Genomic DNA, 26613 nt, shown 5'->3' with positions numbered 1-26613 from the left:
GGCTTACGCCAAGTCTGCCTTTGAGCATCTCAAAGCTCATGCAATTACGACGTCCCCGTACATGGGTGGCGACTCCCTCTCGCCGTTCCTGCAGTACGCATCGAAGGGTGTGTTTGTCCTCTGCAAGACCTCCAATAAGGGCTCCAATGAAATTCAGTGCCTCCGCGTGAACGGCCGCCACCTGTACGAGTCGGTCGCAGAGCACGCAGAGACAGTGTGGAACTACAACAAGAACGTTGGTCTTGTTGTGGGCGCCACGGATCCGATTGCTCTCAGCCGCGTGCGAGTGCGTGCCCCGACGCTGTGGTTTCTTGTTCCTGGCATTGGTGCTCAGGGCGGTGATCTCAAGGAAGCTCTGAACGCTGGCCTCCGTGCCGATGGCAGCGGTTTGTTGATCAACGTCTCACGTGCTGTGGCACGTGCGAAGGATCCCCGCGCGGCGGCCAAGAAGCTTTGTGAAGACATCAATCTTGTTCGCTTTGGCAAGGCTTGCTCCACTGATCTGGCTGCGGCGCTTGTGGCTTCCCGTTGTGTTCGTTTTGGCAACTTTACATTGAAGTCTGGCAAGAATTCACCGATATATTTGGATCTTCGTCGTCTGGTGACGCACCCCTCTATTCTACGCCTGGTTGCACGCGAGTACGCCAACGTGCTGCGAACGCTGCAGTTTGACCGTCTCGTTGGCCTGCCTTACGCGGCGCTCCCCATCGCCACCGCCATCTCCCTTGAGATGAACATCCCGCTTGTGTACCCACGCCGTGAGGCGAAGTCGTATGGCACGAAGGCCGCCATTGAGGGCGATTACAAGAAGGGCGACCGCGTGGTGGTCATCGACGACATCGTCACGACCGGGGGGACGAAGTTGGAGGCGATTGAAAAACTGAAGGCAGCTGGCCTGGAGATTGTGTCGATTGTCGTCCTCATTGATCGTGAGATGGGGGCGAAGCAGCTTCTCGGTAGCCTCGGGTACGAGCTTGAGGCGGTCGTCACGCTCTCGCAGTTGCTGCCACTGTGGCGACAGTCAGGGGCGATCACGCAGCAGCAGATGAAGGACGTCCAGTCTTTTATGGCGGAGGCCAGCAGTAAACTCTGATATGGCATCTGTGAGCCTCTCAGTCGCAATCGACAAGAATAAAGGGAGAGGGATCAAATTAAGTCCAGAGAAACTGGGTGTGTGATAAGACGTCGTGGGTCGCACCTAATACAAATACATACACACAAACTGCATTACTTGGATGAGAGAAACACAAAACAGGAACATTGGAATAAATCTCTTATCGGCATGCCATTGTCTCGACTAGTGAACCTATTCACCGTTTGCACTGCATACACATATGCGTGTCGTGTCCGCAGCGGACCCGTTTGGGGAATTCCTTGCTGCGGGGAAGCGGATGGACAAAAGGAACACTGCCAGTGAGGGAATTGGAAGGGCAGGAGATTTTCTGAAGAGAAGAAAAAAAAAAGAAAGAAATAACTGTACAACCAGAATTCACCAAAAGGATAAGGAAAAAAAAAGGCGAGATCTAACCAGCAACCAATGAATAATGACACGACGGCTTTGATGTTGGATTTAGCTTCTGATGAAAAGAAGCATTAAGTGATATTTACCGAGGCGTACCTTTTTTTCTTTTGCTTTGTGGATGTGTGTGTGCTGCCACCGTGCGTGATTGTTGATGTCAGGGCCGTACCAAATGTACCGCTTCCATTCAGCTGTTCCTACTGCTGTGCTGATGTGCCTCCCCGTGCTCCTTCTTTTTTTTTAGCTCTTCCTCCAGCACACGTACACAGCCACATGAGTATTTGCACAGTGCTCTGCAGGAGTGCTTTGGTGATGGAGATACTTTGGATTGCGTTTCTTGATGACATGTAGAGGCCGCTGCGTGTGTGAGTGCGGTGGAATCACGGTGACATCGGATGAATGCGTGTGGACGCCTTCTCATTTCGCTGGGTGCTGGCTGACGCGGCTGCACGATGCCCGCCATGCGTGAAGTTGTTGCCTGCTCTTGGGGTCATTCTTCTCACCCCTCTGTTTTTGCACTGCCGGATGCGGGCTTCGCTCGGTGTGTGCTGGCGCATGACGAATAACGACGTGCCGGGCGTGGTTCCTGCTGCTGCTGCTGATGACCGTCGCTGTGTGTTCCCGCTGCACTTTTCATCCTTCTCGTTTCATGTGTCTGCGTGCGTGAGTTGTTGTTGAGAGTGACTGCGGCGGGGATGATGATGATGCCACTCACAGTGGACGCTGGCGGTGTTCACTGTTTCACTTCTTTTTCTTAACTTCTCTCGTACTCTCACACAAAGGAAAGAAGTTAATAACAAGCGCTAATCGCCACTGTGAAATTGTAAGGCACTGAAAGGACCAACAGCACACACACCGCCCACACACACATATTTGTATGCTCTCACGTGTTGCTGCAGTGAAGGCACCCCGCACACACAACCGTCGCCGCGTGACCGGATCGAGCGGAAGGAGGAGGGAAGGAGGAGAGAGTGAGCCGCAGAGGCCCAACATGTCCCGGCATCTCTTCTACTCTGCGGTGCTCCTCCTCGTCGTGATGGTGTGCTGCGGCAGTGGGGAGGCTGCGGGAGTTGCGGAGCCGTCATCTGTATCAACGTTTGAATGGAGGGGCATCAATGAGAGTGGAGGTGAAACTGTGGACTCGTTGGGTGCTCCCAGCCTTCTAAAAGTGGGGAATGACGTGTTTGCCGTTGCCGAGGCGCAGTGCAAAAAGAAGGAGGCTGGTGATGTCAGTTTTACTGGCGTTGCATCTCAACCTCTCACGACAGAAACTGCTGAGACACCGGTGGAAGTACTGAAAAACCCCGAAGATGAGACACAAGTACTGGAGAAGGGTGCTTCCGATGACGCAAAGAAGAAAGTGGATGTGAGCCGACCAACAACAGTTTTGAAGGGGAATGATATTTACATGCTTGTTGGAGCCTACAATAAAGTTGCCTCTTCTGGACAGGATGGTGCGTCTGACGCGGCTCAATTGGGACTTTTGCTGGTGAAAGAGAGCGTCGATATTGAGGATGAAAACAACAAAAAAATTGACTGGGAAGTTATAGAAAGTTCCCCGCAAGGACTTTTTGGCGCACAGCTCGATTCCTGGACAAAGCTGATTGGAAGCGGTGGATCGGGTGTTAAGATGAAGGATGAGACTCTTGTATTTCCTGTGGAAGGCACGAAGAAGGCGGCGGAGGGCACTGAAGAGGGTGTGAAGACTGTCTCACTGATCATATACTCCTCCACGGATAATAAGAATTTAAAGCTGTCGAAGGGGATGTCTGACGGTGGCTGCAGCGATCCCTCCGTCGTGGAGTGGGAGGAGGGAAAACTCATGATGATGACTGCGTGTGCTGGTGGCCCTCGCAGGGTGTACGAGATCGGTGACAAGGGGGAGTCGTGGACGGAGGCCCTCGGGACACTCTCGCGCGTTTGGGGCAACAACAAAAAGGACGGACAAGCGACGGCCGTTAGAAGCGGGTTCATCACGGCGACTGTTGGAAATGATGGTGATAAGAGGAATGTGATGCTCGTCACTCTGCCGGTGTATGCCGAGGAAGGCAACGAAAAGGGCAAACTCCATCTTTGGCTGACGGACAATACGCACATTGTTGATATTGGGCCGGTATCCGGAGAAGATGATGACGCTGCCGCCAGCTCCCTGTTGTACAACAGTGGTGAAAACACTAATGATGAGAAGTTGATTGCACTGTACGAGAAGAAGAAGAAGGAAGGAAAGCCATCACCCGGTATGGTCTCTGTGCTTCTGACTGAGAAGCTGAAGCGTGTGAAGGAGGTGCTGGCGACCTGGAAGGAGGTGGACGGACGTGTCTCCAACCTGTGCACCTCATTAATTGCTGAGAAGGATCCCCCAACCGGCGATGTCTGCGGCGCTGATAAGATCACGGCTGGGCTGGTTGGCTTTTTGTCGGGCAACTTCTCTGAGAACGTATGGAGGGACGAGTACCTCGGCGTGAACGCCACAGTAAATAATAAAGCTGGGGCAGCGGCAGCATTGGCCAGCACGAAAAATGGTGTGAAGTTCACTGGGCGTGGCGCAGGGGCGGAGTGGCCTGTTGGCAAGCAGGGGGAGAATCAGCTGTACCACTTTGCGAACTACAACTTCACTCTTGTGGCGACGGTGTCCATCGACAAAATGCCGGAGGAGGGAGACACCCCCATTCCGTTGGTGGGTGTGCGTGCGGGCAGTAACGGAGAAAACAAACTTATGGAGTTGTCGTACGACAGCGGAAAGAAGTGGCATGTGCTGTGCGGTGACAAAACGACGACGAAGCTCAGCAGCACGTGGGAGACAGGGACACCTCAACACGTGGTGGTTTTGTTGAAGAACAGCACCCAGGGCTCCGTGTACGTCGATGGTCAGCGTGTGGGGAATGAAGAATGTGCATTGGGCAATGGTGCGTCGAACGAGATCTCCCACTTCTACATTGGAGGGGATGGAGAAAACGCAGCCAACAAAGAAGTGTCTGTGACTGTGACGAACGTCCTGCTGTACAACCGCCCGTTGGATGAAGCGGAGATTACTGCGCTTAACCCGAATAAAGACCCCACTTCTCCGGTGACCCCGAATGCTCAGAAAGCCGGAACTTCGTCTGCTCTTGACGGAAGCCATCTGACGGAACGGGGACAGTCGATGGGGAGCAGTGGTGTGAACGGTGGCGGTGCATCACCATCAGCGGTGCCCACTGTCAGTACTCCTTCAGCAGGAAAGGACTCCTTACAGCAGGTGGCGTCAGGAAAATCTTCCGATGGAACTCAAACTGTGGATGGTGGTTCTTTTTCTGATGGCGAGCCAACGGTGGAGACAAGAGAAGGAGGAGCGGATGGGCGAGAGAAGGAGGAGATCCACGCACAGAACGGGGACGTAAAGGCTGCGGCCCTCAGCAGCAGTCTCGGAAATGTGTCGCAGGGGAATAACAGCGATGCCGGCACCATGTGTGAGAGCGGACTGCTGCCATCGCTGCTTCTTCTGCTTCTGTTGGGACTGTGGGGGTTTGTCGCTCTGTGAGGCGTGACTGACAGTAGCGTGGGACACTTGCGACCTCCCCTGCACGGAATTAATTCCAAGAACTAACTTTTTCCTTAAGATAATTTTCTTTTCTTGCTTTCTGTTTGTAATTCATAATTTTTTTTCGTGTTGCGCGTGTGTGTGTCCTTAAAATTTTTTTTCCTTTATTTATTTTCATCTGTTTCTTTTATTTTTCATTCCCCATATCTTTTTTTTTTTTGCTTTTGGGGAAGTCACGATGGACGTTTTTTCTTTTCTACTCTTCCCTCTTTTAATTGTTTGTTGCTGCACTCTTCGTGCGAGGGGTGCCGTGTGTTCCCGCCCAACTGCTCCACTCGCACACCACCGACACGCTCATGACGACGGCCCTGTGCGCCTCGCCTGCTGCACGCATGAGGAGGGGCCGCGACGAACGGCGCGCTGAGGGAGCCGTGACGTGTGGGCGTGCGACGAGGGCCTGTGGGGCGGAGCACACATTTCTTTCCCTCCTGTTTTGTTTTTTTGCGGCCAGGGCTGGCAGACACCCGCAGCGCCACACACACAGCCACACCCTGCCGCCGTGTTTTTCTTTTTTTGTTTTTTTTGCTTTGTGGATTTGTATGCTGCCACCGTGCGTGATTGTTGAGGTCGGGGCCGTGCCGCATGTATCGCCTCCATCCAGTTGTGCCTCTTGCTGTGTTGATTTGCCTCTCTGTGCTCCTTTTCTCTTCTGCTCCTCCAGCACAAGGACAAATAGGTATTTGCACAGTGCTCTGCCTTCTGTTTTTGCTTTGCCGGTTGATGGCGTTGCCTGCTCTTTGTGTGCTGGCGCGTGACGGACGGTGCCACGATGGCCTCCCCTGGCAATGACTGTCGCTGTGCTCTCGGCACACATCCACACACTCCTCCCTCTCTGTGAGAGTGATTGCGGCAGGAGCGTGATCTAGGGCAGTGGCAGCTGGTGCTGTGGAGAGGGACGAGGCGCCGAAGGAGGAATAAGAGGCCGCACCCGCTGGACGATATTACGATGGCGGATGAAAGCTTTTTCTACGGTCTTTTATCGGCTTTCTTCAGAAGTGCGTCGTGTCGCTGCCTGACGGGATGCCTGCACTCGGTACCCTTCGAGGCATTGCGTTCCTTCATTCAGGGTGATGTCACAATCATCATGGCAGCACCTTCCCTCACGGCTTTGAGTGTGGCAATACGAATGACGGCAAAACAACGATGAGGACGATGGCGATTTGCACCGAGAGGCGGATTATTTGCGTGTCTTGGCACACGAATCCCAGGAGGTTTGAATGCCGTCCCCACAATTCCCGGCCTTGCGGAACCGTTGGCTTTTGCGCTGTCACCCGCCGTAATTAGTGCCCATGCGTTGAGGCTGATCCATTTGCCGTGGAGTTCACGCAGCAGCTCTCGAGTGTTTGTGCTGCTCATCCCGCGTTGGCCCATTCGCATGTATCTGAGCGTTGCCTGGCGTGTGATTTGTTGTGTGTTGTCGAGGCCGCCGCCTCCAGGTTTCTTTTGGTGCCCAATAAGAAGCACTTTGCGTTGCGGTGGATATTTACTTGCGTGGCCGTTGACGCACGTGACGATGCTCAACGGGTGTGTCTTTTGTTTGGCGGGCACGAGGGAGACTTCGGTGTGTGCCGACAGCGCCGCGAAATTCTTCGTCGACGGATCGAGGCGAAACTAACGGAGGTCTGTCCGCTGCATCTCTCATGGCAGCTGCGGGGCACTCCGAGCGCACAGAGTGGATGGATGGATGCCGCGCAGCTGGGGAGACCAGTTTTCTTCTCCGCCCTCCGTTGCCCGGGGAAAATCGATAATCCGCAGCGTCACTGCCAGCTGCATTTTACTGCTGGGGATCGACTGTGCTGAAGTTGCCCGTCTAATGTGAATCGCAGCGTCAGTGCAGGAAGACGCTTTCACGCACTGCGAGTAGTTGCTCCAGGCTCGAGCTCATCAATATTCCCGGCAGGGAGCCATGCATTTTGGTGGCCGGTGACGTTCGGACGAGTGTGTTTCGCCTCATCCGCCTCGTATTTGTGGGGGACACTGCGCATCGACCCTCCCCAACAGTTCCACCACCTTCGATTCCCCGTCACCCGCTGCCCTCTGCTGACGGTACAGTTGTTTGGCTCCGTCGATGATGCGCTTGTGGAACTTCCTCCCCGCATGTTGCAGGATTATTGTTTTTGTTTTTGGCGATGCGATAAGTCCGGCGACACCGCAACTGTGCGCAGCACAAACCAATCTCCGCAGTGGACCCTATTTTTCTGCGGTGTCGCCGTCGTGATCCTGTCATTGTGTACTTGGTGCAGCTTTTTGGGGTTGGGCCAGTGCAGCCGTTGGATGCTCGGCTCGCTTTTGTTTTGGTCGCTTTGGGTCTCAGGGAGAAGAAGTTTAATTTGTTTCACGTGCGGGATGGTGGAGACACTGCCATGAGCAACTCTGCGGAATATTATAGACTTGTGGAGGAGGAGAGAGGCGACGAGGGAGGAACTGGTGGCAGCAGTCGGCGTGTCTCTTCTCCCAGGGGATGGAGACGCGTGGAGCAGAAACAACATTACTCCTGCCAACGACAATTCGACGCTTTGTGAGGGTGATGGAGGGTGCGACAGACATGCCTGTTGCCTGCACTCCTCGTGTGACCGACGGATCGCGGCTGGTGGATGACCGCCTTTCAAAAAAAGTGCCGGGAGAACGGTGTACGCCAGGTGTATCCGAGACGACATGCCTCAGGCCGATTGACGACGTTGTGAGCGGTGCTGCAGTGGTGTTTTTTGCTCTCTCGAAGCGTTTATTTCTTGCCTTTTGCCAGTTTGTTTTTGCCGTGGAGGAGTTGACGGCATGCGGTGCGGGTGTGGCGTCGACAGAGTCATTCACGCTTTGTGTTGGAGGCGTTACTTTGAGTTGTGTTATCCACGCCGTGTGTACCTTTTCCTGCTGGGGGTCCTGTGTGTGTGGTTGAGCCCTTTTTCTCCAATTTGTTTGCTGATACGATCAAATGCTCCGCCGCTGCGCATCGCCGTTTTTCCATGGCGGTGGATCGAGCAGATGCCGAGGGACTTGCAGGCGGAACCAATCGAGGTTTGCCTCACTCGCTGCTGCCGCATGACGATGGGTGGTGAGCAAACAGGGGAGGAGCGGGCGGTGGCAGCAACGCGTGCCGTGCTGTAGACACATCCAGACCTACCAGTGTGGCGACGGTGCTGACGCAGAGTCCGTTACTGAGGGAACACAATATGGAGGCAGGAGTGCCAGCGGAGCCTCGTGTGGTGGCGCGCATTTTTCTCATTGGCGGGGCGGCAACCGCGCCTTCCAATCTGCTGGACTCTGATATTATGTTGCGCCCGATGGGGCATGCTATCACCGTGGCAGAGCAGCCGTCTGACTCTCTTGATGACATCATGGCTTGGAGAATGGGACTTTCTCTCCCATCATGCCCAACATGGCCTGCACTGGTGCGTTGCTGCTGCGGTGATGACAACACAGTGACGGAGGGAATAGCGGTTGTGTATTTGCGATGAAACCTACCGGAGACGTATTCGTCACGTGCGTTTTCCACCTCAGCACGCGGTGGGTGGCGGCCCCTTGACGATTGTTGTGGACGGGCTGTTTAGCCGCGGTCTTTTGGTGAATGGAGTTGTTATGGAAGATGATGCGATCCGCGTGCAGCACAACGGACGCCCCCAGTACTCCTTGGAGGAGCGTAGGCGAATCCTGCAGGGAATGATGAGGTACGGCCTGCCTGTGATGTGGCATGAGGCAAGTAACCGTCGTTGTGCGCACTCAAACCGTATCCCCGATGATGCGCCTATCGGCTGTGACCTGCATGGACAAATGCAGACCGTCCACATTCTCGTGGAATCGCGGCAAGCACGTTGGGGCATTGCCGAGTCTCCCCAATACCGCGAGAGTTTTTAAAAATGTGCCATCGCCAGAGGGCGAGATAACCCCGGCCAAGTTGGTTGTGCTTCTCCAGGGACGAGGCAGGCGAATATTTGTGTCCCTTGTGCGGTACCTTGCTCTACGCTGCCGTCTGCCGTGGTGCCTCTCCGACGACATTCCTGACCCATCTTTGCCACCGAGAGGCAGACTTGGCTCCGAATGCCGTTTATCTGCGGACGCGACCCTGCAGTCGTACGTGCGGTATCTTCCACGCGTATTTTAGAGGGCACGCGTCATTGATCTGGACGCCAACAACGCCATCGTACCATCCGATGCGACACTCTTGCACCGTTGTTGTTGCCGTTGCGGTGTTTTTATTTCTCCCGACGGGAGTGAGATGCGTTTTGTTTCTCACTTGTACGCTGTGCTGACTCCCACTGTGGGCGCTGAGAGCGTGCAGCGGAAAGATGGCAGGCTTGCGGCAACTGTCTCGCATAGAAAGGGAGAGTCGTTTGTTGTGCAAGTGTGGGGAGATGGTTGTGGTTCTCTCCTCCTTCTATTTTATGGTGGCTGTTCTGTCGTTGTGTGTGCGTGTTTCTTGTGTGGATGTCGTTTTGCGGTGCGTGCAGTGTGCGAGTTGTGCCTGCCGCGGGAGGTCGCATCATTACCGCGCACGCAACGGCGACGCTGTGACGATGTGTGTGTCTCTTTTTGCTGCACCTCCTTGTATTTCCCTTTTGCCCCTTCTCTTCTCCACTTGGTGTGCGGATCTGCTCGCCGAATTCAGCAACTCTACTGCTGCTGCTGCTCGCACGTGTACGCGAAGAGAGATGGCGATGGTTGTATGGTGCGTGTGGGAGCGAGGATTCCGGGGTGCACTGGCGCCTATTCGGCGAGAGCAACTGGACTGCGTGTCGTACTGGTAAGAAGCCGGATGGTCAATATGTAACGGAAGAGGAGGCTTTCAATGCGATATTCTGCGATTTTGCGGCGAGGAGCTGCTCGGATTACGGCGACACGAATAATTCCGTGGGAATGGAGGAATATATGAGTCCTGACCTCACGACGCCCAACACCACCGATGTGTGCAGCGATGGGACAGCATCCATGGTCCTCGAGCACCCACCCCCGCCGCCAGGGAGCCGACAAACAGCAGTGCGTGCAGCAGCGCCACACAGAGCGCATCTCCTTTAAACAACGAGAAAGTCAGCGAGAGCAGAGGAATCTCTTTTGAAGCTGACTTGTCCTTGCCGACGGTGGACGGCAGCGAAATTATCACCTCTTGTGGGTGGAGAAACACTGCTGCCTCCGCTTTTGGGACTGTGTGGGGTTGTGGCAGTCTTTTCAGCCACGGAGTGTCGATTTTCGACTTCTCACGGAGAATATGAGCTGCGTTCCCCGCAGGTTTTGTTTTTACTTTTTTGATTTTGCCTGACTGGAATAATACGCGCTCTTTTCTTTCTTTACTTAATGGTCGGCTGCTGCACACCGTCATGAGGGAAGTGTTTCCCTCCTGCTTGCTTCTGTTGCCTGCACTCGGTGCCGGCCCTGCGGCTGTGCGTTTCACGGACTGCACAAAAGGAGGAGTGGAGAGACAGGCCGGATGCCGCATGAAATGTGAGGGTTGTTGTGTGGGCTGGTAGAACAGTACGATTTTTTTTCTTGTGAGGGCATTGTACGCATGTATGTATGAACACAGACATGCTGTGCTGCATGGCGTATGAAATGAAAATGTTGCTGAGGTGTATTTTTTTCTGGGCGGAGGGACTCCTGTTGGACACTTAACTCCTTTTTTTATTGTTTTGGTATTGCCTTTTTGCTTCTGATTTGCAGGTCGGTGTGCGTGCTGCCGCAGGGCTGCTGCCGCTGTTTACTTTGCGCGTTATTGTGTGACTTGTCTCTTCTTTGCTTTCACGCTGCGTTGACGGGGAGTTGGTTTGTGCTGAAGGCTGCAGGCAAGTGACAGGAGTGATGGCGATGATGATGACTGGCCGTGTGCTGCTGGTGTGTGCCCTCTGCGTGCTGTGGTGCGGTGTTAGTGTGGTGGCGGCCGATGTTGCTGGCGGAGGTGCTGACGGCAGTGCGGTTGAGAGTTTTGTTTTGCGGGACGGCGCGCTCAGCTGCGGAAGGAGTGCGCGGAGGCGTTCGGCAGGAGGACAGGAGGCGGTGCGAATATTTCTGCCGTGGGGGAATGCGTTCGTCGGGGGATGGACGGTGTGCGTGCCGTTGTGGATGGCCGTAGCCGTTGGAGGCGTCAACACTCCGCTGTTGTCGCTGCTGTTGATTCTGATGACAAAATTGGCGAGGGCAGCGATGGCACATTGAAGGGATTATCTTCTTCAGACCAGATGCCACAGGCGGGACAAGGTGGAGAAGGACAGGAACATACAGGTTCACTGGAAGTGACGAATAAGTTGGCAGGAAACGAGGATTCACAAATAACAGGCGAGCAGAATGTCAGTTCAGATGCCGATCGTCCCAAACAAACTGGGAGTCAAGTGCCAGCAGGAGGCCAACCGGAAGATGAGGAAGGCACGAAAAGTCCCCAACCGCCACCACCACCACCTCCAGCAGAATCACTACCACAACTGCCACGACAACCACCACCAGGAACAAACACATTGCAGTCAGAAGAAACACATCCAGCAATTACAGCGGAAAAACATTCAAAGCCACAAGACGGAGGTCACTCGCACGAAACGAAGGTGCCACAAACGAAAGGTTCAACAAAGCACGAGGAAGGAGCATCCTCCTTGCAGTCACCGGAGAGCGTATCGCATTTGAGTCGAGAGAGTACAACACCATTATCTACCTCCACAGACAGCAGTGGCGTTGCCGGAAGCACGGTGGAGAACAGTGGTGCTAACAATCCCACGCCTCCTGCCGCCTCAGTGACACAACATGATTCCGAGGGAGATACTGGCCCCGCTGCTCTGCCAGCCAGCAACACCGAATTGCAATCGGAGGAAATACCCAACGCAGGTATAATTGCCACGACACATGATGACGTCAACGACAGCAGCCCTGCAGCTCCTACTGCTGAAAGGACTACCGCTGGCACAAGAAGCACTCAAACCTCTGGTGATGCGGGTGACCTTGAACGGGCCAATAACGACGACGTCAATGATGACGTGGCACACAACGGTAGGACCGCTGAATTTGAAGCCGCCTCGGGAGACAGGAACACTGAGGCAGATAATGATGAGAGGTACACAACAGTACCAGAGACTGCCACCAATAACACAATCAATACAGAGATACCAGCTGACAGCGCCGGCATTACCGCGGCCTTCCACACCACCTCCCCTCTTTTGCTTCTTCTTGTTGCGTGTGCGGCTGCTGCTGCTGCGGTGGCCGCGTGAGAGTGAGGGAGAGAGAGCCGTGCACCGCCCGCACACACACTCGTCCTTCTCTCTCTGTGTGTGTCCCCTTGCATGGACTCTCGCCCTCACCTCACCCCACGAAGCACACACATAATGTGCCCATTGTATATATGCATGCACACCCATGCAGGCCCGTTGGTGCTCTCTTTTGCACGACACGCACCGCTGCCGTCCTGCCTGGCTGCATGGGCGGAGCACCGTAACTGTTTTTCTTTTGTTTCCATTACATTGAGTGGGCGACCTCTCTCTCTCTCCCTGTGTGTGTGTTTTGCTTTACGGGAGCAGTGAGAGTGTGTGTGCGCTGGTCGTCCCACGCTTCTTTTTGTTTTATTTTTGGTTGTGTTGTTGAGTGCACCCATTCCGCCGGCTGCGTGTGTGTGTGTGTGTGATGGTAAGAGTAATCTGCGTGTGTGCTATCCGCTTCTCCCTATCTTTGCTTTGTTGGGACTCTCTTGTGCCGCACAGCTGCTCTGCAAGTATACACGCTGACAAACGCACTAGCGGATGCACACGCCATGTTGCGCACGCTGTGGGGCGGCGTGAACGCTGAGGACGCACGCACGTACACGATTCTTGCTGCGGCTGCCCTTGCGAGGAGGGATGACGGATGACCGCGAATTGTTATGTTGCCGTGCTGCGAGCGTGATTTCCTAGGCTTGCTGCCCATGGGCGGCGTGGCGTTTTGGTGTCTGGGACTATTGCGGATAGGCTTCAGCCCAGCAGCTGCACGGTTTGACGTGTTCCTCCCGCTGTTCGTATGCCGACGGAGGATTCTCCGGCTGTGCAGGGCGATGTGCGGGTGCGTTGGAGGAGACAAGAGTAAAACGACTGGCGGCAGCGCGTGTGTGCCGTGAAGGGCGGCTGTCGTTTTTTATCCTGCTGGTTTTTCTTTTTGTGAGGGCGTTGTTCAGTGTGTGCTGACGCGTGACGAATAACGACGTGCCGGGCGTGGCTCCTGCTGCTGGTGGTGATGACCGTCGCTGTGTGTTCCCGCTGCACTGTTCATCCTTCTCGTTTCATGTGTCTGTGTGCGTGAGTTGTTGTTGAGGGTGACTGCGGCAGGGATGACGATGATGGTGCCACTCACTGTGGACGCTGGCGGTGCTCACTGTTTCACTCCTTTTTCTTAACTTCTCTCTTACCCACACACAAAGGAAAGAAGTTAATAACAAGCACTAATCGCCACTGTGAAATTGTAAGGCACTGAAAGGACCAACAGCACACACACCGCCCACACACACATATTTGTATGCTCTCACGTGTTGCTGCAGTGAAGGCACCCCGCACACACAACCGTCGCCGCGTGACCGGATCCAGCGGGAGGAGGAGGGAAGGAGGAGAGAGTGAGCCGCAGAGGCCCAACATGTCCCGGCATCTCTTCTACTCTGCGGTGCTCCTCCTCGTCGTGATGGTGTGCTGCGGCAGTGGGGAGGCTGCGGGAGTTGCGGGGAAGTCAGATGAACCAAAGTTTAAATGGAGGGGCATCAATGAGGGTGACGAAACTGTGGACTCGTTGGGTGCTCCCAGCCTTCTAAAAGTGGGGAATGACGTATTTGCCGTTGCCGAGGCGCAGTGCAAAAAGAAGGAGGCTGGTGGTGTCAGTTTTACTGGCGTTGCATCCCAACTTCTCACGAAAAAAACTGCTGACACACCGGAGGAATTGTTTAGTGATGCCTTAAAGAAGACACAAGTACTGGAGAAGGGTGCTTCCGAAGGTCAAAAGAAGAAACTGGATGTGAGCCGACCAACAACTGCTGTGAAGGGGGATGATATTTACATGCTTGTTGGACAGCACGGCAGTAAAGATTCTCCGAACAGTGGTGCAGGTGGCTGTGAACTTTTGCTGGTGAAAGGGAGCGTCAGTAGTGGTGGGGATACAAGTAACAAAAAAATTGACTGGAAAGATCCTGAAAATCCCCCGCAAAGACTTTTTGACACACTGCCCGATTCCTGGACAAAGCTGATTGCAAGCGGTGGATCGGGTGTTAAGATGAAGGATGAGACTCTTGTGTTCCCTGTGGAAGGCACGAAGAAGGCGGCGGGCACTGAAGAGGGTGTGAAGACTGTCTCACTGATCATATACTCCACGGATACTACGAATTGGACGCTGTCGAAGGGGATGTCTGACGGTGGCTGCAGCGATCCCTCCGTCGTGGAGTGGGAGGAGGGAAAACTCATGATGATGACTGCGTGCGCTGGTGGCCCTCGCAGGGTGTACGAGATCGGTGACAAGGGGGAGTCGTGGACGGAGGCCCTCGGGACACTCTCGCGCGTGTGGGGCAACAACAAAAAGGACGGACAAGCGAAGGCCGTTAGAAGCGGGTTCATCACAGCGACTGTTGGAAATGATGGTGATAAAAAAGTGATGCTCGTCACCCTGCCGGTGTATTCAGAGAAGGTTGAGAACGAAAAGGGCAAACTCCATCTTTGGCTGACGGACAATACGCACATTGTTGATATTGGGCCGGTATCCGGAGAAGATGATGACGCTGCCGCCAGCTCCCTGTTGTACAACAGTGGCGGGAATAATGATAAGAAGGATGAGTTGATTGCACTGTACGAGAAGAAGAAGGAAGGAAAGCCATCACCCGGTATGGTCTCTGTGTTTCTGACTGAGAAGCTGAAGCGTGTGAAGGAGGTGCTGGCAACCTGGAAGGAGGTGGACGGCCGTGTCTCCAACCTGTGCACCTCATTAATTGCTGAGAAGGATCGTGCCCCAACTGGCGATGTCTGCAACGCTGATAAGATCACGGCTGGGCTGGTTGGCTTTTTGTCCGGCAACCTTTCTGGGAACACATGGAGGGACGAGTACCTCGGGGTGAACGCCACAGTAAATAATAAAGCTGGGGAAGCAGCGTCAGCAGTGACCAGCACGAAAAATGGTGTGAAGTTCACTGGGCGTGGCGCAGGGGCGGAGTGGCCTGTTGGCAAGCAGGGGGAGAATCAGCTGTACCACTTTGCGAACTACAACTTCACTCTTGTGGCGACGGTGTCCATCCACAATGTGCCGAAGGAGGGAAACACCCCCATTCCGTTGATGGGTGCGAAGATGAATGGCGATGGAAATAATGTGCTGCTGGGACTGTCGTACGACAGCGAAAAGAAGTGGCATGTACTGTGCGGTGAAAAAACGACGACGGAGCTCAGCAGCGGCTGGGAGACAGGGACACCTCAGCAGCACGTGGTCATTGTGCTTCGGAACGGCACCCAGGGCTCCGTGTACGTTGATGGTCAGCGTGTGGGGAATGAAGAATGTGCATTGGGAAATGGTGAGTCGAACGAGATCTCCCACTTCTACATTGGAGGGGATGGAGTAAACGCAGCCAACAAAGAAGAAGTGTCTGTGACTGTGACGAACGTCCTGCTGTACAACCGCCCGTTGGATGAAGCGGAGATTACTGCGCTTAACCCGAATAAAGACCCCACTTCTCCGGTGACCCCGAATGCTCAGAAAGCCGGAACTTCGTCTGCTCTTGACGGAAGCCATCTGACGGAACGGGGACAGTCGATGGGGAGCAGTGGTGTGAACGGTGGCGGTGCATCACCATCAGCGGTGCCCACTGTCAGTACTCCTTCAGCAGGAAAGGACTCCTTACAGCAGGTGGCGTCAGGAAAATCTTCCGATGGAACTCAAACTGTGGATGGTGGTTCTTTTTCTGATGGCGAGCCAACGGTGGAGACAAGAGAAGGAGGAGCGGATGGGCGAGAGAAGGAGGAGATCCACGCACAGAACGGGGACGTAAATGCTGCGGCCCTCAGCAACAGTCTCGGAAATGTGTCGCAGGGGAATAACACCGATGCCGGCACCATGCGTGAGAACGGACTGCTGCCATCGCTGCTTCTGCTGTTGGGACTGTGGGGTTTTGCGGCTCTGTGAGGCGTGACTGGCAGCCGCGTGGGACACTTGCGACCTCCCCTGCACGGAATTAATTCCAAGAACTAACTTTTTCCTTAAGATAATTTTCTTTTCTTGCTTTCTGTTTGTAATTCATAATTTTTTTTTGTGTGTTGCGCGTGTGTGTGTCTTAAAAATCTTTTTTTTCTTTTATTTATTTTCATCTGTTTCTTTTATTTTTCATTCCCCATATCTTTTTTTTTTTTGCTTTTGGGGAAGTCACGATGGACGTTTTTTCTTTTCTACTCTTCCCTCTTTTAATTGTTTGTTGCTGCACTCTTCCTGCGAGGGGTGCCGTGTGTTCCCGCCCAACTGCTCCACTCGCACACCACCGACACGCTCATGACGACGGCCCTGTGCGCCTCGCCTGCTGCACGCATGAGGAGGGGTCGCGACGAACGGCGCGCTGAGGGAGCCGTGACGTGTGGGCGTGCGACGAGGGCCTGTGGGGCGGAGCACACATTTCTTTCCCTCTTGTTTTGTTTTCTTGCGGCCAGGGCTGGCAGACACCCGCAGCGCCACACACACACAGCCACACCCTGCCGCCGTGTTTTTCCTTTGCTGCGCTCACTCTCCCGTTGGAGAGACGCGACTGCCGTCATGTCTGCGTGCTTCTCTCGGTCCACACACACGAGTGACTGTGCTCTGCGGGCCGCACTCACGCGCCGATGAGAGGGCTGAGGGGAGCAGCAACACGCAGATGACCCCATGAAATATAAACGGTGTGCGGACACACAGAGGGTCGGACGGTTGAAAGACATTTAAATATATTTTTAATTTTATTTTCGGACAAAATATGCAGACAGTTCGGTGTGGCCACACGGCAGCCGGCTGGTTTTTTAAATTTGTGTGGAACAGTAATGGACGATTTCTTTTTTATTTATAATTATTTTGTGTGATGGGGTTTGTGTAAGATGAAGGGGATGGTTTTCTTTTTGTTTTAAATAAATCTTGTGTGAATTGCCACTGCTTGGACGGCAGTGCAGTCATGAGTTTGAGCGGTCTTCTTCTTGTTGCTTCCGCCACGCACCTCCGCTGTACATTTTTGTGCGTCTCTCCACATGCTCTGCTTCGTCTTTTCCACTTTGTTGATTTGTGTGTCTGCAGGCACACACAACCACATGCACGCACAACATGCACATTTCATTCGATTTGGATGCTTCTTTTGTGGCGTGTGCTGGCTGTTGCGGGTGGCTGCTGCTTCCTCCGTGGGCATGAAGAGAAGGAGGAGAGAGGGAGCGCGCACCGCGAGTCACTCTTCCCACGGGTGTGATGCGTGCGGTGGGCTGCGACTGCTGTGGAGGGCCGCATCCTTTCGGTGTGCACTTCTCCGCCGTCGTGCCGTGTGTTTGCGCATGTTATTTGTTATGCGAGTGCGTGCTGGACATGTTTTGCCGGAGCGTTGGGTGGCCACCATCTGGCTATGGCGGTTTGCGTCAGTGAGCACGTGCGGATGAGGGGCAGGGTGCATGGAACGAAGGAATGGCTTGCGGAAAGGGGAATTTGGTTTGGAGGGTGTTTGGACCGGATTCATTTGGCTGCGGTGGCCACATGCACGATGGATGTGTTCCCGCATAATGGGGGAGGATGCGACAGGATTTTCCGAAGTGGCCCGTCAATGCAATTCGGGTTTCGTAGCACTGAGGCACAGTGATCTTCCTGCAATGGCTGGTGACGGCCTCTAGTCGACCGGTGTATTTATGCTGCTGCTGCTGCTCGAGGAGGCGTAGAAGTGCGATCTGAGGTGAGCGGCGGAAGGGCCGCACACCCCGCAGTGATGGTCGTCGTTGGCCCACCGGGTGCTTCTGAAGGTTTTGTTGGATGCAACGTCCTTATGCCCGTCTCCGGATGACGACATCCCTGATGCAGCCAACGAACGGGGCTGGGAGCGACTGTGTGACGCAAGCACGTGTGGATGTTCAGAGCGGCCGGCGCACCGCACGCTGAGCGCATGGCACGGTGAGGACCGGGCCCAGAAAGGGGACACCGCGTGGGACGTCAATCTTCACTGCAGCGACCGCCACCGAATTCGGGTTTGCTCGCACCTTCAGCGGTCCCTCTTCCTCCCCTCACTTCTGTGCCGAGGACTGTGCCGCGGGATCCAGCAGCGCGGTGTTTGGCCGCAGGAACATGGCCCGAACAAATGATTTGTGGGAGGGGGATGTTCACTGCGACGAGAAGGAAGAAAATGTTGCGAGACGACCACCACGACAAGACCGGAGTGAATTTGTGTTTTTTCCACTTGCGCGAGGGCGGCCTGCCACCTGGTCGGTTAGGGGGATTATTTTTTTTTTTTGCGTCGTTGCGCTCTCTTTTTATTCCGCTGCGTTTTCATGCGGACCTGCGAAGGGAGATTTGCAAGAAATTCCTGCGAGGCGTCCGTGCCGTCGTCGGAAAGGCGGAGTCCCCCTTGAAAAACGCTACCTTTTAAATTTATTTTGGGCGGGGAGTTCCTGTCGATTCACTGCGACTTTGTTTTGCGGATTTGATGCGTGTGTTTCCGAGCGGTTCGGTCTGAGCTCCCGGCCCACTCGGATGTGGTGTGCGCGTCGACGTGAAGGTGCCTGCCAGCCGTTTTATTGCCTCCCCGCTGTGGCTGCCGCCGCTGCCTTTCTCCCTTCCTGAGGTCCTGCGGCTTCTTGACACGATGTCTTGGAGAAGGCGTTGCCGCTCTTATCGTCCATGGTATTTTGATTCTGGTGTCGCGGTCAGGAGACATTGAACGAGAGGGTTTGCTGCCCTCTTGTTTTGCTTATCCTCTCTGCCTGACGGCCAGTTCTACACAAGCGTGCTGCTCGGCACCTCAGTTGGTGCTGGCGGGTTTGCTCACAGTTGTCGCTGGCAATCGCATGCGCCAACTCTTCTCTGCTCCCTTTCAGTGTCGCGTTTTTTTAATTAAATGACGGACACCATCCTGTCCGGCGTGCTACTTTGATTGGATTGTGTAGGACTGCTCGCCAGCGCCATCGGAGAAAACAGACCGACTTTTCACGTGTTTAATTGCCGTCTTGCGCGCAGGTATTTTTTTCACATGTTCTGTTGATGTGCACTCAAACAGCGAGGTACCCGGAACTATGCGTGCGTGGAATTCTTCCTGCCATGTGAACTGCGGGCAACATCGAGAGGCTGCCGCTTTGACTCCGCAGAGTTGTTGTGTCTCTTCGCAGGGTTGCCAGGGAAATTCCATGCAGCCTGCTACTGCTGGTGTGTCCCCAAATGTTGTCACTCCATGCGAATAATGTGCTTCAGCGAGTGAGGGGATTGATTGGGTTTGTGTGCACTCTGATTCTGCTCGCTACTTTGTGCGGGCACGCAACACTTGAGTGGTGGGAAAATGGAGCGGGCGATGCATGGCTGCGTCTCGCCCATCGTTCAGTGCACGATGGTGTGGTGCACATTGTGGTGCTGACTCTCCGATGTGACTGCGGTCTCCTGCGCGGCAATGGCGGTGGGTGGAGGAGAGTGTTGATCCGCGGCGTGACTGTGGGATCGTGCCTCCTTTTCTATTTGTTCCTTCCCTTTTGTGAAGGTGTGCACTTGTTTTTGGTGTCGGTGATGGGGCAAACAGACAGACAACGTGAAAAAACAGAAAAGGGCGATAAAAAAGGGCGATAGTGTGGCGGTGTTGGGGCGGTGGGCCTCGGCTGCTTCACCGACAGGTGTTGCAGTGCGGCTGCATGGCGCACCGACCACCGAGCCGTGCGAGTGCCACGCCCAACGCCATTGGGACTGCGGGAAGAAACAGCCGCGACTGTCCTTTGGAGCCAGCGGCATCTGTGTTGGCTCCGACGCTGCAGCTCGAAATGTGGCGGGGAGTAAAGAGTGACCGCACGGGTGTTGTGATGGCACCCCGCCGTGGCTCTTGTGATGGTTCCGACGCTGCAGCTCGACATGTGGTGGGGAGTGAAGTGTGGCCGCAGTGGACCATGAGCAGCACCAACATGAGGCTGAGTGATTTCCTCTGGAATTATGTTGGCGGCAGGGCGGCCGTTGATGAAAGACTACAATGTGACGATGGAGGTGTTTGCTCAGGAGCCGGATGATTACGTACACGACCAGCGGCTTCTTGAAGAGATTCTGAACTTAACTGCGCACCAAGCGCTGGAGGCCATTACTAGGCCTCTTCACGAAGGTGTGCTCTCTCTCGGGCAACGTGGGAACTATGAACGAAAAGGATACGATCACCCCTCTTGCAAGGGGAAAACCAAACGGGGTACTCACGCAGGCACTGACAGAAGCGAGGCGGGAGGCAGAGGAAAGGCTAAGAGGAACGCAAGAAATGAAATTTACCATTTTCACTGATATCGAAGAGGTGCTGTTTGAAGGAAGAGTTTGCGTCAATGAAATGAAGCTGAACGAATTTCTTACGAGGGAACTGGACGGCAGGGGCATTGTGGACACCAATCGGGATGTCTTGCTGGAGGAGTTTTTCAAGGACCCCACGAAGTATATCCGTGATAAAGGAGCACTGAGCGAGATACAGGCATCAGGTCGTTATTTGAGTATGAGGCAAGCTGTAAAGGGTGAAGTGGTCTTCGACGAGGATATACGCAGGCTATGCGATAAGGGCGTCAACAATCTACCGGGGCGGTCATTGGCTGCTGCGGAGGTAACAGCAACTGTTCATAACTCCACTAAACATTTCTTGGATGCAGCTGCCGAGGAGGCGAGGAAACCAACGACGACGAGCGCACCGGAGAAACTGGAGGGATGCTACGAGTCTGTGTACAATGCGGGGCGGAGCCATGCGGTGGAACTTCCGGACGGCGTGGAGCGAAAGAAAACGGGGACGGGAATGGAGGTGCATGAGGGGAGGCCAGAGCAGTCATGGTCGTACAAGAAAGCTGACGACGCTATCGAAGAGAATGACGCTGTGCAGCAAATCGGTGCAGCACCTCCCGTGTTGATGGTGCTTGCCTCGGAGAAGGCATGGCCGTACTCGTGGAATACGATACAGGATTCTTCGAGTGACTTTTTTGTAAACTGCGAGGTGGATCGAGCGTGGCGGACCGTCAAGGGCGATGTAACCGCGTGGTTCAGCCCTCACGGTGGGACCGACTGTAAGCCCGAGCGACGTGTGTTGATTGGGACGCCCGGGATCGGGAACTCGATGGCTGCCGGCTCGTACCTCCTCTACCAGCTGCTGCACTGCGATGCCAAGAAACTCCAAGTGGTATTCCACTGTTTTGGTGGAGGAGATGCGTACGTGTCTGACAAGACCACCAGAGCGGTGACAAGATGCAGCGATGAGGACATGTGCGTCTCGGAGTTGAGAAGTTTGAGGAGGCATGGGAGGAATGTGTATATTATCTACGGTGTGGCAAAGGAGGGAACGCCGCCACCGGGACATTTTGCGCCTACTTCTGGATGGGGCATGATTGCGGTGTCATTCCCAAAGGTAGCCAACTATGATGAGTGGGCGAAGCAACTACAAGCCGCGCGAGTCATCGTGAATTGCCCCGACGAGGTGGATGTGAAGGCGATGTGCGCCTGGATGACGCGTGATGAGACCAAAGGGAAACAAGCGGAATGCTGGAAAGGGGTAAAAAAACACATTTATCTTTTGTGATCGATTCCACTTCACGTCTTTGATGAGGAGGTGTTTAATGGACGCTGTGGAGCGGTGAGGTTTGCATTGCAATCGATCAACGAGGTAACTGTGAAGGAGTACTTTTCACGGGGAGGTGAGTCGCCATGGTGTTCTGAGGGTCCGTCCCACAAGCCTGTGAAAGTTGTTCGGGAAATATACGCAGGCGGTGTGATCCTTTTCAATGCACCGCTGTCTGCTTGCCTAGAGGAACGGACATTGGAACGCCTCCCAAGTGTAGCAGAATAAAATAGTTTTTGAGGCTGATGTTGGCGTCGAAGGATAATATTTTGCCAATATTTTTTGGATGGTTTGTTTTGAAATCGTTCGCGGAGGGTGCCTTTGTCAAGGCAATGGCGACGAAACTCACGGAGTTTGAGCCGCCAACAGGACGTCAAGCAACGCCCTGCGTCTTGAAGTTGCCCTGAATTGCATCCCAAGGGAGATGAAGGTTTGCTGCCGAGTGAAGATGAAAAATCGTTCCGTAAAATAAAGTACGGGGTGCTGTACAAACCGTGGGCCACAAACTTTCCGCTGGTGGACGCCTTTTTTTTCTTTGTGAAGATACCAGTGACGCTGTTTGGGCTGCGGATGGCTACGGCGGGTGGGCACTACACGACAACCAGCACTGTGCGGCAGTTCACTGAGTGCCTGGCGGCATATTTTAATGGTTGGGAGGAGTTATCCCGAGACATGTCGTGGGGGATTATTTGTGTGCAGCACGCAGACAGCATGCCGATGACTGGCAGAGATGTGATGTCGACGATTCCGATAATGTGAGCGAAGAGAGCCGTGAGATTCGGTGTTCTGGAGGAAGAGGTGCGCCAGTACATAGCAGCAATATCGTACAGAGACTTCAGAAAAGGCGAAGCACTCCGAAGTGAGGAATAACCACAGAAATGGGAAAATAGATTAGGAAATTGCAAGTGAACGGGTCATTTTGATTTGTGGTAAAAAATATTGTGGGATTTATGTATTTTTGGATACGTGTGTGTGTGTGTGCGTACGGTGCGGGTGCACCAGCACCATGCGGCAGCACCGCACACAAATGCCAAAATGTCCAACGCTATCGAACTCAACAGTGACAAAAGAAATTAGGGAGGGAAAGGGGTTGCTTGGCTTCTGGTGAAAAATATTGGGTGACTTCTATATAGTATGTTAGTTGATTGTGTGTGCATACGAGGCGTAATTGGAGAATTGCCCCGGTATGAGAAAATAATTGTCACCAGCGGTGTCACGGCGTTACCGCATTGTCCATTTTCTTCTATTGTGTTCGAAGGCCCATCACTAACAGAAGCATCTTTAAGGGATGGACGAAGAATAAGTTCTATTGAGTAAACAGTGCACTCCGTGTGACCGCGTGGAGTGAGGCGCCGTGTCATGGATGGTTGAGGAATCTCTTCCGCGTGTGGCTCTTTGGGTGATTGCTTGCTCCGTGTGCGTTGTGTGCCGGCAGCGGGCTGTGGCCGTATCCCGTTGGCCGTGGGACTGAACTGGAGGCGGTGGCGGTGTGCGCGTTCCTTGCGTGGATGCCGTCTCGTGGTGTGTGAACTGTGCGGCTGGGCCTGCTGCCCTCTCCTCATGTTGCCTGCTCTCTCTCGCTGTATCCGCTGTGCCCCGTCCCTCTCCCTCCCTGTTGCATTCTTTTTTTTCTGTCCCACCGATCAGCTGACTGACTCCAGCGACTCCACTGTGGATGACGATGACTGCGATGGTGACGGTGCGGTGCCGTGTTGGTCCTTGTGCTCTTGTGCTGCTGCTGCAATTCCGTGTGCGTTACGGCTGCTGGGAGTCCTGGAGATGTATCTGGTGCTGCGGATGCGGTGGTTGTGCCGGTGGATGTGTCGTGTGCTCCGAGTGACGGCATTTTGAGCTATCGCGTGCGCGGAAGAAGTGTTCTGCAGCCATTGCTGAGGCTCAGCATGAGAATTACACTTTCAGTGGCTTTGATTTGCGCATGCACGGCAGGAATGGTGAGCTGGGTGCTGTGTGCCATGTGGCCAATGCGGTGCACACATGTAGCAACTGTGCCGCCAGCTGTGCAACGAAAGAGGAAGGGGCCACCGTTGCCTTCACGATGAATGTGACGGCACATAAATACGCCGGCCATTATGAATTGTGGTGGCGTCAATTTTCTCCCGATGGAACCATCCATCCGCCTGCACGGAGCGGCGATGCTGACCAGACGGGCATCTGTCAGTTGCCGCCACCCCGTGAAGGGAAGGATGACACAAAATCTGGTGGGACAACTGCGCCGCAAGTCAATGCTGAGCCGTCACGTCAACACGAGGATCGGCGACGGTCTGCGGCGGCTGACGGACCCAACACCGTCGATCCGAGTCCCGCATCCAACACGGCGACCAACACGTCCGAGACGAAACCTGAGTTTGCTTACGTTTAAAATATCAATGTGGCTCCGACACCATCCGAAAGAAGGCCCACGCCTGTCACCGAGCCGAAGGGGAATACCATTGATGATGCGATGAGTGGTTTAATAAATGCTGAGTTGCCGCAGGGAGTCGATCTATTTGTGGCGCAGACGACGCTGGTGCAGCCGAAGGATGGGGTTGCTACAGTTACGAGGAGGGATTCATTTGCTTCACCCTCTCTCGTCAGTGCTGGTGGAGTAATTGCTGCTTTTGCCGAAGGTTGCATGGATGCCGAATATCAACTTGGTCAATTAATTATGTCTTTTTCTTTTGATTTTGTTGCGGGGTACATCGACTCTGCATGGAATTGGTCCACTATCGTTGGCGAGGTCAATAAAAGATACATGGAGGGCACACACTGTGCTTGGTGCAGCGGAGGGAAAGGAGAGTTTGGGTGTTGTGCTCCCCCCCACAACAATCACGAAGGGCAACAGAGTGTTTCCTCTTGCGGGAGGCTTTGATGTGTCCTACGAAGGTGGGTGTTGGAGTGAGGGCGGCTTGGAGCTGAAACTGGTTGTGGGTGATCTCACGAATCCCACGGGTGGCAAGCAGAGTGGACGGATCGAATGGGGCGACCCCAAACCACTCTCGAAACTGATCTCTTCTGCTTCTCACGAAGGTGACTGGACGGAGTTCATTGCTTCTGGTGGCTCAAGTGTTCTGATGGAGGACGGCACGCTTGTGTTTCCTCTGATGGCGAAGAATGAGGCAGAAGACGTTTACTCCATGATCGTTTACTCGACGGACAAAGGCAGTATCTGGACGCTCTGTGAAGACATTTCCCCTGCGAAATGCCACAACCCCGCGTCACCGAGTGGGAGGAATCACTTCTCATGAGTGCTGACTTCGAGGATGACCAGAGGGTGTAGGAGTCGCGTGACATGGGGACAGCGTGGACGGAGGCAATCGGGAAACTCTCAGCTGTGTGGGTCAACGCACGATCAGGAGTCTCTCAGAAGGAAAACCTGCGTGTGGATGCCCTCATCACCGCGACCATTGAGGAACGGGAGGTCATGCTGTACACTCAGAGAGGGCACGCCTCGAGGAAGAAAAGGTCCACTGCGCTCTGCCTTTGGGTGACGGACAACAACCGCACGCTTTCTGTTGGACCGGTTGGCATGGACAATGCTGCGGATTAGTTGCTCACCAGCACCCTGCTGCACTCGGATGGCGGTTTGCATCTTTTACAACGGAGGGACAACGGTGAGGGCCGTGTCATTTCACTTTCCCGTCTGACGGAGGAACTGAGTACAATCGAGTCCGTCCTCAGTGCTGGGGTGCAAAAGGACGTTTTCTTCTCCAGCTTGTCTATACCCACGGCGTGGCTGGTGGCAGTTTTGTCCGATGCGGCCAGTGATGTCACGTGGAACGACGAGTACCTTTGCTTGAATGCAACGGTGACAAATACAGTGAAGGACAACGATGGGTTACAAGTGACGGGACTTGAGTCCAGGGCAATATGGCCTGTGAACGCTCGGGGTGATAATGTGCGTCATGTATCTTTGAGCCACTACTTCACACTTGTGGCGTCGGTGACCATCGAAGAGGCTCCGAGTGGGAACATTCCTCTACTGACTGCGGTGTTGGCGGACACTGGGCCCAATCATACCATGGGACTGTCGTGCAGCCACAAGAAGAAGGGGGAGACGGTGTTCAAAGGCAAGACAACAACACGGAGCAGCACTTGGGTGTCGAAGAAAGAATGCCAAGTGGCACTCATGCTGCAAGGCAACAAGGCCTCTGCGCACGTTGGTGGTCAGTTGCTGGGGAGGAAGAGGTGCCGTTAACGGGCGAGAGGCCACCTGAGGTCCTGAGGTTTTGCTTTGGCGCGTGCGGTGTGCACGAATCTCATGTGACGGTGACGGACGTCTTTCTGCACAACCGCCCACTGAACTTCACTGCGATGCGTGCACTCAAGGACAGGGTCCCCGTTCCGACGAGGGAAGCGACTCCGACACCATCTGAGAAGGTTCGAGTGGTTGACAGCGTCAGAGAGCACATTGCTGGGAATATTACCGAAGAGAAATGAATGGACACAACGCAATGCCACTGGACATGAATCCCCATTACAAAAAGTCACCTCGTAGTGTCTGGAGCGGCGTGAGTCCCGACGACCGCCTCGCCCTCTCCCAACGACGTGAAATGGACACTGCGTGATTTGAGCGGTAACAACACCGTGCGTGTGTGTGTCTTGTGTGTTGCTGCTTCTGGGATTGTGTTTGGGGGGTGGCAGTCTTCTGAGCCGCAGAGTGTGGATTTGAGACTCCTCACGGAGAATACGTGCCGCTTTCCTCGCTCTTTTTTATGCCGCCGTTTTCATTTATCTTTTAATTTTTTGCTGTTTGTTGATTCTTTCAATGTTTTTGCTTTCCAATGTTGCCTTTAATGCAGTTTGTCTGTTATAATCAGT

At 54.2% G+C, this 26613-nt stretch overlaps 2 protein-coding genes and 5 pseudogenes across 2 annotated transcripts, besides 9 other annotated features; all 7 read left to right on the top strand.

Moving 5' to 3' along the window:
* Window positions 1-590: a sequence feature (heterozygous, Esmeraldo-like haplotype).
* Tc00.1047053509899.110 (orotidine-5-phosphate decarboxylase/orotate phosphoribosyltransferase, putative) lies at window positions 1-1093 on the top strand (the record flags this gene model as incomplete). The annotated part of the gene is made up of 1 exon (XM_806805.1): window positions 1-1093. A coding segment is annotated over one exon (1093 nt), but the record flags the coding sequence as incomplete, so codon positions are not given.
* Window positions 591-1368: a sequence feature (areas merged during assembly that could not be assigned to a particular haplotype. This can correspond to areas where the two haplotypes were merged or to regions with more than two copies in the genome that were merged during assembly.).
* Window positions 1369-4847: a sequence feature (heterozygous, non-Esmeraldo-like haplotype).
* Window positions 2397-5036, top strand: Tc00.1047053509899.100 (trans-sialidase, putative; the record flags this gene model as incomplete). Its single annotated transcript, XM_806804.1, has 1 exon — window positions 2397-5036. One exon carries the CDS (start codon window positions 2397-2399, stop codon window positions 5034-5036), a length of 2640 nt encoding a protein of 879 aa, XP_811897.1.
* Window positions 4848-26613: a sequence feature (areas not merged during assembly with more than two copies in the genome that could not be assigned to a particular haplotype).
* Window positions 5190-5262: a sequence feature (A-rich).
* On the top strand, window positions 6043-9858 carry Tc00.1047053509899.70 (annotated as a pseudogene).
* Window positions 10880-12271, top strand: Tc00.1047053509899.50 (annotated as a pseudogene).
* Window positions 11458-11518: a microsatellite.
* Window positions 13542-16169, top strand: Tc00.1047053509899.40 (annotated as a pseudogene).
* Window positions 16325-16399: a sequence feature (A-rich).
* Window positions 16947-16973: a sequence feature (AT_rich).
* Window positions 17060-17080: a sequence feature (AT_rich).
* Tc00.1047053509899.20 lies at window positions 20350-22554 on the top strand (annotated as a pseudogene).
* On the top strand, window positions 24258-26168 carry Tc00.1047053509899.10 (annotated as a pseudogene).

This window comes from Trypanosoma cruzi, genomic scaffold (assembly GCF_000209065.1).
Source record: "Trypanosoma cruzi strain CL Brener 1047053516517 genomic scaffold, whole genome shotgun sequence".
Lineage (NCBI taxonomy): Eukaryota > Euglenozoa > Kinetoplastea > Trypanosomatida > Trypanosomatidae > Trypanosoma > Trypanosoma cruzi.
The sequence above is the reverse complement of the archived record's forward strand: the minus strand, read 5'-3'. Positions and strand labels throughout refer to the sequence as shown.